The sequence below is a fragment of the Macrotis lagotis genome, chromosome 1 (genome assembly GCF_037893015.1).
Source record: "Macrotis lagotis isolate mMagLag1 chromosome 1, bilby.v1.9.chrom.fasta, whole genome shotgun sequence".
Classification (NCBI taxonomy): domain Eukaryota; kingdom Metazoa; phylum Chordata; class Mammalia; order Peramelemorphia; family Peramelidae; genus Macrotis; species Macrotis lagotis.
Genome location: NC_133658.1, coordinates 44,445,474 through 44,456,504, shown reverse-complemented (window position 1 = coordinate 44,456,504; position 11,031 = coordinate 44,445,474). Strand labels below are relative to the sequence as shown.

Genomic DNA, 11,031 nt, shown 5'->3' with positions numbered 1-11,031 from the left:
TTCTCCTCTCTAAAGTGAAGTTTCTAAATCTGTAAGATAATTGGACTCGTAGTTATTTAAGGTTCCTCCTAGTGCTAAAATAAATGTATCCCCTTTGAGAAAGAAGTGATATTTCAGTAATCAAATCAAATAAAAAAAACCTCTCAAACATCCATCCAACCAAGATGGTGGAAGAGGATGGTAGGAGGGAGGAAGTGTGTGTGTGTGTGTGTGTGTGTGTGTGTGTGTGTGTGTGTGTGAGAGAGAGACAGGGAGACAGACAGACAGAGAGAGAGAGAGAGAGAGAGAGAGAGAGAGAGAGAGAGTTGTGTGTGTCTGTGTCAGTGGGTAGCTATGGTGAGGATGCACTTAAGATAAAATGCTGTATTTCTCAACCATCCTACCCCTCCCTGAAAGATGGGTTTTAATTACTTGGATTTTTCATGGTCCCACTCAGTTTCTTTAGCTTCCAATAACTGAGCTCCCCTCTGACAGACTGGCCCAGTGGCCCCCAGTTATCTCCAAGGCACTCATCCATCATTAAAGAAGCCCTTCCCTCTTTTGTGGAAAAGTCCACCCTTGGTCTAGTTGCTTTTCCTTGCCAGGCTGGGCTGGCTATTCCCATCATATTCCACCAGAGGGTGTGCAGTACACTGGAAAGAGATCAGGGCAGCTGCCGGTGCCCAGGCCTGCCAGCCTGAGATGTAAATCAAACCCCATTCTTCCTGAGTAAAGCTCATCTAGGGCTCTTGGCAGTCCTAGGCTTCCTGAAGGACAGGGCAGGGGATGGGAGGCCTCCTACTGGGCAAACTGAGTTGGGGGGGGGTGGATGACGGCTGTTTCTTTGGAGTCATTGAAATCCTTGGGCCTGGCTCACTCTGGGATTTCTCTTCCCCCCCTCCTTCCCACCTGTCTGGGCCTCTCCTGGCTTTTCTGGTGGGAGGCGCAGATGCAGCTTCTCCGGCAGCCGGAATATGAGTAAGTAATTTGTTCTCCACATTTTAGTGGAAAGCCCACTTGCTGGTTCTGGAAAGCAGACCTGTGTTCAAATCCTGCTGTTCTGAATAGTACCTGTTATTTTGTCCAAGTTTCATTAGTCATAATCCCACTTCAAGTTTCTCATCTGTAAATCATGAATCGCTTGTATTTAATGCTTAAGGATTTCTACTGTATCTTCTTCATAACAACCCTTTGTAAGCAGTGAAACCAGTAACCCAAGGGCAGATGAGGAAACAGTGATGTGCCCATAACCATGCTGGGATCATCTTAAGCGGACTCAGAACCCAGGACTTCTGCCCACTAGGCTACTCTCTTCCTCCTGGGAAGGCCCGACTATTGGCACAGCTCGAGGCACTAAGACCAGGCGGGGAGGGATGGGGGGCAGCAGGGGAGGTAGCAGCTTAAGTTTTAAGGAGGACACACCTGTAGGCAGGTGCCGACATCCTTCCTGGAGCCTCCGCTCCTCTAAGCAGTTAACATCGGTTAACATTTACATGATGCTTTAAGGTTTGCAAAGGATTTTGGGAACATGACCTCACTAAGTGCAGTAGCCCCGGGAAGTGGGTGCCACGCTACCCATTTCACAGATGGGGAAACTGAGTCATTAAGATGGTCTTGCTCAGTATCGGAGAGCCAGAAAGCGTCGTCCAAGGTGGCCTGACCCCACGCCCAGCACGCTGCCTCAGTTGGCCTCCAGGGTCCAGTCCCTACACTCTCCTCTGCAGTCTTGTCCAGATTACCAGTCCGTGCTATGACCCCTGGGAAAACCTCTGGCTTCTGCTACATTTGACCCTCATTCTTCCATGTGAGAATTTCTGCCTCTCCCAGTCTTGGGCCAAGCCAGGTCTTGATTGTGGGCAGTGCGGGCATTGGTTCACTAGGCCAATGCTTTAGAAACACGGGGCAAGAATTCCACTGGGTGAGCCTTCCCTAGGATACCTGCTGCTAGAATCTGACCTCCCAAAGAAGGAAAGATCAACAGTGACCTCAACCCCTGGAGATTCTGCCTGATAATTAGAGGGGGTCCATCCCCTCCCAGCTTTGGGGGTCCTGGATGCCTCCTTCCTAGGTGTTGCTTCTAACGGCGCTCTTCCTGGAGCTATAGTAGAGCTTCGGCAGATCAGAGATTCAGCCCACAAGCCCTTCAAACTGAGGCAGCTGTAGTCTAAGTAAAAACAAGAGAACAACCCCTGCTCTGGATTTGGAGCTGGACAACCTGCATTCAGATTCCAGCTTTGTGACCACCTGTCTGATCTTGGCAAATTCGCTTATCTCTGGGCCTCAGTTTCCTCATCTGCAAAATAAAAAAGTTGGACTGGATCAGTGGTGTCAAACTCCTACAGAAATGAGGGTCACCAAACCTTACATAAACTGCAAATTAGCATTCTTTACTGTATTTTTATTTCCTAATTATATTTAAATCTGGTTAGGGCGCTGTGCTTTTAAGGCAAATGGATGGGACTGTTCCCTTGAACCTCAGACTGCTTCATTGTTCACACACACACACACACAGAAACACACACAGACACATCTAGGGTGATTTGTTCAGGTGAGCCACCAAGGCCCTAAATCCCTGAGAGATGGCAGAATGATTTCTTCCCTCTTCAGAAGCCTGGGCTAGCTCTTAGATAGTTTTCATAAACCACTCAAAGTGGCTGGAAAGATCACAGCACTAATGCCCTCAATCCTTCCTTGAGGTGTGGTATTTCTGACTTAGGCCATCGTCCCTGGGGAGCTTTCTGGCTCTTGGAGCTGCCCAGCCCAGCAGAGGGCCAAAAGGAGGTTTTAGGGATGCTAACTAAAAGGGCAAGTCATTGTGGCATGGATGACTTCAATGTCTAAAGCCTTGGAGGCCAGAGGGCTAGGTTACAAGCCCCAGAACGTCAAGCGACCACTGTTCCTTAAGGGTCAAGGCTACGAGGCCCCCATCCTTGAATCTCCCCTTCACCTGGCTTGCTTCTGGCCCAGCCCGTCCATACAGAAGCCAGCCTCACCCTACCCCCAATCTGTCTCAGTCCAACCGATGGGGTGCGGGTCCAGAGGTCAAGCAAGGAGATCTCCTTCAGAGCTGCTTCCTTCCCCGGCTGCCAGGGGAAGTAAATATAGAACAGGGAGACACAGTTGCCAGGCAGGATTGGGGATGACGTCTGCACTGCAGACAGACAGACGGAGGAAGAGAAGCTCACGCATCTGACATCCTCTGTGATGACAGAGAAACCCTGGGATTTCCAGGCCTGGGAGGAAGCCTCCGATTGATCATTTCTCTAGCTCCTCAGGCGGCTGCCCCTCAGTAGGCCTGGGGAGCCTTCATTCTTTTGCTTTAATAGCAAGCTTTCAAAGCTCTGCCCCTGCCGCTCCCTGGGGAACTGTTTCTCTTTCAGAACAGAGCAACAAATGAGTAATGAAGTCATCTACCCGTTTTTAGTACGCGTTTCAAAAAGGCAGCAGCAAGAGGTCATCAGATTAGAGTGGGGTCAAGGACTAGTCAATACAGGTAAACTGATCTGGGGATCACGCTATCAGGGTGGGAAGGGGTCTCCAAACCCATCTGGTCCAGCCTGCATCTGAACACAAATCCTGGAGCTCACATCTCAGTGGGGTCAAAACCTTGCTCTGGATGGGAGGCCTTTAGCAGAGGCGAATTGGCGGCCCCCCCAAAGCAGCACATCCCACTTTGGGATGCTTCCCCTCATCTTACCCCTCCCCCTCCATCTTCCTCCTCAGCTCAGATGCTATCCAACAGCCTTTCCCCATCTCCCTGTGTACTTAGGTGAACTTGCTGTCTCAGAGGTAACTGGGGCAGATGGACACTGACTTGCCTAGGGTCACAGGGCCACTAACCATCTAAAGCTGCATCTGGACTCGTCTTCCTGCCTCCAGGCCCAGGGCTTCAATAGCCGCTGCCCATTTGTTCTTTGTTCTGCCCTCTGCCAACCTCCTAATCTCCTTCCTGCACAGCCTTTGAGCTATCAGAAAGCGGCCCCATAAAATTGATTTCCTCCAGACTGAACATTGCTCCTTCCTTCACCTTCTCCTCATATGGTAACAACTTGAGGTTTTGACTCCCCCGGCTGCCCTACTCTGGACCCTGCCAGCTCATCCCCAACTTTTCTCAGTGTAAGGCCAGAACCGAACCATATTCTAAATATGCTTTTCCACGGGTTTTCCTTGCCTGCTGTGTCACAGCTGGATTGGAAATGGCGTTCAGTGCTTAGATCTGGCCAGATCCTTCAGACGGCCCATCTCGCCGTGCCTCATCCTGTCCTGGGGGAACTGATTTCTTGAAACCCAATCTATTTTGACACATTCCTATGAAATTTTATCTCACAATGGTTTAGCTCAGGCTTGTAGCCTGTCAAGATTTCTGGATCCTGTCATCCATTGTGTTAGTCTTCCTTCCCAGATTGGTATCATTTGCAAACCTGAGAATGACACCATCTACATGAGCCTTAGCCATGGACCAATGGCACAGGTCCCTTTGGGTCTAGGCATTCAATCAGTTGTGAATCCATCCACTAGTCCCACTGTTATGCTGCACATCTCTCCATAAAACTGCATGGAAGTCTGCCAAATGCTTGGCTAATACCTAGGTAAACCAGGATGACTATATTGTTCTAACTGATCAGTACGGTTGTCTAGTCATAAAAGGAAATGGGCATCTGGCTTGACTTACTCTTTAAGGTTTTTTTGCAAGGCAGTGGGGTTAAGTGGCTTGCCCAAGGCCACACAGCTAGGTTATTATTGTCTGAGGCCACATTTGAACTCAGGTCCTCCTGACTCCAGGGCCGGTGCTCTATCCACTGCACCACCTAGCCACCTCCCCCCCCCCCCCCGACTTATTCTTAATGAAAACACTGCGACCACAGATCAGAGTTCTCTTGATGTTTGTGAACCATTCCTTTCAGATGGCTGCGGAAGGTTTCTGGGAATCCAAGTCAAGCCTGCTAGCCTACAGTTGGTAGACTTTGTATTCAACCATCAGGACATTTCTCCTCCTCTAATTCTGAAGCACCTTTTCGTTCCCCACAAGCTTTCAAAGATTGTACATTTGCGCTTGCCCAGTTCAGATTAAGATTAGAGCTCCCCAACCTTGTTACTTGACCCTATTAAGGGAAGTGAGCTGTGTCCTCTACTCCCTTGATTTTTCCTGTTTTATCTTTGCCAATCCAAAGTTCATTCTCTTTGGCAGAGGAACCAGAAATAGTTTAGCTCTCTTCTCCCTCTTCCTGTTAATATGACCTTGTGTCCATCTTTAAAACGATCAAGTTCATAGTCAAGGTGACTCTAAGAGCTGACCTTTGCCATGCTCCACAATGGGGAGACTGGTGTCTAACTCCATTTTACAGCAGTTGAAACAGGTTCAGAGGGGAATATGCCTATGGGCACAGAGGCAAGACAGGAGAGAGAGTTGGGGGATGATCCAGTGGCTGAACTCCATTCTGTAGAGACTGAAGTCAAGCGGCTCACCCAAGAGCTAAGATTTGAACCCAAGTCTTCTGCCCTCAAATATAGTGCTCTAGTCTACCACCTGATTTTTACAACTAGGGCATAAGTGTAGCTTACTAGCAACTCAAAACTGACTGATAATCTCCCTCAGAAGAGAAGGCTGGTTCTTTGGGATTGGTATCTCTTCCACCTCCCTCCCCTTTACCAGAACTTGGGATTTTTGTATATTCAGAATATTTGCTGTATTGATCTAAGTTTTGTATTCTCTATTTTTAATTTTAAAGATATTTGGTGTAATCCAACTTCATGTATCTTCTTCAAAAAGCCTCTTGCATATAACAGAGTTTGGGAAAGGGAAGAAGGGGCAATAACAAGGGTAGAAGAGCCCATGGGACAATTGCTCCTTCAGTGACCTCTAGCATCACAAGGGAAAATCAGGACCATCCACTTGATAAAGGGCCAAAGATAAGGGAGGAAAACTGACAGACATCAGCAGTACCAGCTGCAGCTAGAGGTAGTTTGTTTTGAACAAAGCTACTGGAATTACGGGGGGGAGGGACAGGGATGAACAGTGCATGTGGGGTGTGTGTTGTGTGAGAGTGTGTGATATACGGGATCACAAAAAAAATGAGAGTCTAGAATCTGCCACCTTAGGCTCATCTCCTAAGGAAGGACTCTTATCTTTTCTGGACTATACTGAGCCCAGCCCTTTTTTCTATAATCCCCCCATTGACTCACTATATAAGATGCAAACAGTTCATAAGTAAAGGGGTGGATCACATGAGATTGTCAAAGGTTGCCTGATGGAAGCCAGTCAATCATCCTTTGAGTCGGGTTGTCCTCGTCCCCTGCCTTGATCTCTCCTACTCCTTCCACACCCATCTCTTTCCAGATGGGACAAGATCCCTTTTTTCTATTCAACACACTTTGCAGTTCTGGCTATTGGGCCCCCAGTTTTTTGCCACTAGCCCAGGCAGCACTGAGCCTGCAAGAAAGGGTCAGCAGAGTGGGTAAAAATGACTGTAAAGATGAACCTGATATGGTCTATGGTCAACCATCATCACAATCCCAGGCTCAGTGGGGAGAACATGAGATTAAGAGGAGGCGGCTAAAGTCTAAAGCATCTCTATTTCTCACATCACAAGCAAAACTCCATTAAAATAAAATCACACCAAGCATCTTTTATTGAACATTATTTTAATACCATATCAAAACACCTTGACTAATGAAGAAAGCTTTCCCCCAAGCTTTGAACAATTTTTTAAACGTTTTAAGTTTTTTCTTTTTTTTAATATATAAATACATAAACCTATCCTGCATGGGCTGATGCCACGTGTGAACGTTGATGGCTAAAATGTTCTCAAACAGAGTGCCTGAAAACAGGGGTGTGGCTGTACCTCTTTTCCTTTTTTTTTTTTAATAAATTTTTAAAAGTTTTTTGAAAAAAAAAAAGAGAAAATATCCACAAGGGTCTAAGAAAAATGTTCAGGCATCTTTGCAGGACACTTGTGATTTTTAGATCCTCTGAACTGTACTGAAGACCAAAATTGGGTGAGGGAGGGGAGAGGAAATGGAAATGGAAATGATAATGGAAGAGGAAGAGAAAACAGGAGGAAAGGTCTTGGAAGTGTTGTCTTTTGGCAATTAGGAGTCATGACACCAAATGGAGTCTGGAGGCAAGAGAAGGAAAGTGCAAAACCAAAATCGAAGATGGCATAAAGTTGGGGGTGGGGAGTGAGGTAAGGGTGGGGAGAGGAAGGAGGGCGAGGACAAGGAGAGGATGCTGGCTGTGAGGACTCGGCTGGGTTCAGTCACGCAAAACAGGAATCTTGTAAACATCACCAGGAAAAACACCAGTGGACACTAGACTTGTTTGTTTGTAAACACGTTAAAGACAGACCCACAATGCCTTTCAAAGGTCAAAGAAAATGCTCTTTCCCTCCTGGGATGGGGCGGCTGGGAGAGGGCCGCAGTTGTTTCTTCTTTCCAATTCATCCTCATCTGATTTGGTGTCCTCAAGGGGGAAGGGGGAAAACAACTCTCTCAGTCAGTGCAGAAGGGGGCCCATCCTCTGGGTCCCCAGCTCTGTCTGGTGCCTGGGGACAGGGGGGCTGTCCTTTTGTGGACTGTAATAAATAAGCCGTGCTCCGTCTGGCCAGAGGGCCAGCAGCAGCTCCATCCCACCAGAGGCCCGGGGGCCCAGTGTGTCATGTCTGCTGTTGGGGTCTGGGGGAGCCCCCTGAAGCCAAACATCATGACAGGATTTCAGGATCGCAATCCAGCAACAGGCTCCTCTCCTCTTCTCTCCCCATGTCATCAATATTTGAGGTGAAGGTAAAATTAGCAGATGTCCCTGATTGGTCTGACATCATCTGTTCTGGGGTTTAGTTGAAATAAATAAAACAAAATAAAACAAAAACTAACCAAAAATGATGAAGAAAATAAAAACCCAATTGAGGAGCTGGAGTAGATTAGAGGGTGTTGGCGGGTTTCTTTACAAAACAAAACACCAGCCCAGAACTTTGAAGGGACAGGTGGGACGGGGGAGAGGATGGTCAGCAGTAAAGCAAGGTGCCCTGGGGAAGAAAATGAAAGATCAAACCCCTAAGTCCACATGGGAAGGGCAATGGGTCGGGAGGCAGGCACTGGTGACACAGTCCAATGAAGACAATCGAGAAACTCCTTGGTGGCTCTGGTGGGAGCCCAGGGGTGTGGAGGACTCCCTGGCGGAGCCCACTTCAATTGGAAGGGCATGGGCAGATGCCCCAGGACAGCCTGAGGCAGGTTTTTCTCTGGAAGAAGCCCCGCCAACACCAAGCCTGAACAAGCAGAAAGCTGAAAGGACTCAGGCACTACGCTACCCCAGGTTTGTACCAGGAAGCATCTTTTCCCCCTCTCTCTGCTACTGTTTCTCATTTCCCTGTCCCAAATGTTTCTAGAATTAGGCTCGGAGATGCAGAGAACTGGCCTTGGAGCAAGGAAGACCCGAGTTCAAATCTTGCCTGATACTCCCTGGTCACGTGACTACAGACAGGTCACTTAATCTCTCCGCAGTGCCCTCTCTCAGCATTTTACATGGCAGAGAAAGTGCCATCTGTTTGGCAGAGGGAGGTCCCCATACCAAACAGATCACAGGTCCAGTTCTATCCCTAAACACGGACCCATCAGTCAGCCCCCTTTGCCCCCCTCTAATCAAACTGTCATTCTGTACTATTTCCCCACCCCCTTCCTAGGACCTGATGCACTAAAAATACCATGGCCTCCCCCCACCCCCTGGATCCTGGGGGCAGAGCAAGTGCACCCAAGGGAGGCCGGGCCTCAGGGGTTCTGTCCTGCAGCAGCTCACCTTTGAGAGGAGTCAGCAAGCATGTCTGAGGAGTCAATCGGAAGGGTGCTCTGGACAGGATCTGTTCACTTCAAACCATGAATCTATACAGCTGAGAGAGAGAGAGAGAGAGAGAGAGAGAGAGAGAGAGAGAGAGAGAGAGAGAGAGAGAGAGAGAAAGAGAGAGAGAGACAGAGAGAGAGAGAGAGAGAAGAGAGGGAGAGAACACACAAGAGCATCAGTCACCATGCTACCACTCTCCTCTCAACACCATTCATATTTCAAAAAGTAGGATTCCCAACCAGTAATTTAAGCCTTTTCTAGGAAAAAGGACGGACCTTTAGACTTCCCGAAGTGAGACCATGCAAGTGTGACCGTAGAGGACCCTAGGGGCAAATTCAAGGACTGGGTCATGCCAGGTCACTCAAGCTGTATTGGATAAATGGGGACGGAGCTGGCTCTGCCTCTGGCAAGCTGCAGGACCCTTAGCCAGTTGCTTGTTTTCATAGGCTTAATGAGTCTAGATGATGCCTGAATACATCCTTTCAGCTAAAAACCTTTAGGGTTTAGGAGCCCAGGAAGACAGGGGTGGCTTCTGCTAGGAAACAGTCCTCCCAGTAGTACAGGGAAGACAGCTAGAGATGGAGAGAAGCAGATGGGCTAGAACTAGACCAGAAGCACAAAGCCTTAAGAACAGGGATGGTGGAGCAAGAATATAAAGGCTTGGCCATCTTTTGTCTTTTTTGAGTCAGTGAAATACACACTTCCTGGAAGAGAAACTCAAAGATCCCACACAAGTCTAGGGGTTTGGCCCATGCAACCAAGCAGCCGAGGTCTGTCCCTCTGCTGGATGGAAAAGGGAAGAAAGCTGCTCCATCCTGACAGTCCTGGGGAGAAGGTCAGAAAGAAGACCATATGAACCCTGTCTGGTAAGAGGGGTGGAATGATGGAGAGAATTCTAACTGTTCTCCTTAGGACAATTCTCCAATCTTCAAATCACAGTTTAGGAAAGTCAAAGAGAGAGACCAATAATTTCCTGGGGCCAAATGTTTTGTTCCCCTGATCCTGTGGGCCCCACTACACCAAGGCTCTGAGTCGGCGCTTTCATCAGGTCACCCTGGCCTGGGGCCTGCTTGCTAATAGCCTTGCCACTTCTCAGGGACTCTGTGGATCCTGTGGGCCAGGGTTTTGGAAAACCATGTTAGCCAAGGAGCTAGTTATGACTGCAAGTGGGTGGGAAGGTGAGGGAGGGAAGGATTTGCTGGAGAAGAACAGGTGGTGTCCCACTGAAGGTACACGCTGTCTCTTTAGCACAGAACATGGGGTCATCAGGGAGGAAGTGTCTTCTTTCCAGTTGGAAACAAGATTGAGGTGCTGTGGTACAGCAGGCAGGAGAAACCTCAGCGGTGCTAAATATAGCCGCTTTTAGAGCCACAGCTAAACAGGTAGTGCTGAGGATTGTCTCCAAGCCCTCCTCTGAAAGGATGCTGCCGGGCAGCTGCCCAGCCCTTGCCAGTCCACCCTGCACAGTTCACTCCATTATACCTCAACTCACTAAGGAGGAGAACATGGCCAAGAAGGATGATGAGCGAATCCTGCAGCATGGGACAGAGATTGGGGGATGAAGCACAACTTCCTATGTGATTGTGGCTGTCGCAGCCCCCACCCCACCAGTCCTGCTCCGGCCTTTGCACAGACCTTCCCTCCCCTCCTTTGCCAGGGCACCTAGTTGACAGAGTGACAGCAGTTTTCTGTTGGGGCAGGAGAGGGAGGTTGTTTAGCATGCCTCCACCCTCTGAGGGGATCCCACACCACTGTGGGGATGAGGACCCTCTTTTTGAGCTATGGGATGGATGCTGACACTCAGGCTCCTCCTGACCCTCCGGTACCTTTTGTGATAGATGCAGAGGCAGGGCAGCCTCGCTATGGTGTCTCCCTGAAGTAGCTCCTCCAGGCAGATCACACATTCTCCTGCATCTTTAGTCAGCACATCATCTGTAAAGGGGACGAGAAGAGAGAGGACAGGCGGCATTAGGCCCCTCGGTACACACAGCATCATGCTGACGGGGCGGGGGGGGCAGAGCACTGTTGCTAAATGAGACATGGTCATTGTCCTTTAGGGAAAACAAGGTCCAATAGCTTGAAGGGAAGGAAAAGTTAACAAAACAGTCTAAAGCAAAAGATGATGAAGTGCCAAATGAGTGGTACTAACAATAGAAGTCCCCGTGGGTTGTACTGGGGAGGGTAATATTCATGGAAGGGGTGGAACCTGAATTAGGTTT

The 11,031-nt window shown here is 48.8% G+C and overlaps 1 protein-coding gene across 3 annotated transcripts in view; it reads right to left on the bottom strand.

Moving 5' to 3' along the window:
* Window positions 1-4,827: 4,827 nt before the first annotated feature.
* The window catches only part of ZNRF1 (zinc and ring finger 1), a 95,141-nt gene continuing 88,937 nt past the window's right edge, over window positions 4,828-11,031 (bottom strand). Inside the window, exons 3-5 of one of the 3 annotated variants that reach the window (XM_074199570.1) lie at window positions 10,639-10,744; window positions 8,771-8,861; window positions 4,828-7,796 (exon numbers count right to left, since the gene is read on the bottom strand). In XM_074199570.1, the coding sequence (XP_074055671.1) occupies window positions 8,804-8,861; window positions 10,639-10,744 (164 nt within the window). In that variant the 3' untranslated portion in view covers window positions 4,828-7,796; window positions 8,771-8,803. The other 2 variants (XM_074199565.1, XM_074199580.1) reach the window with 2 other exon arrangements.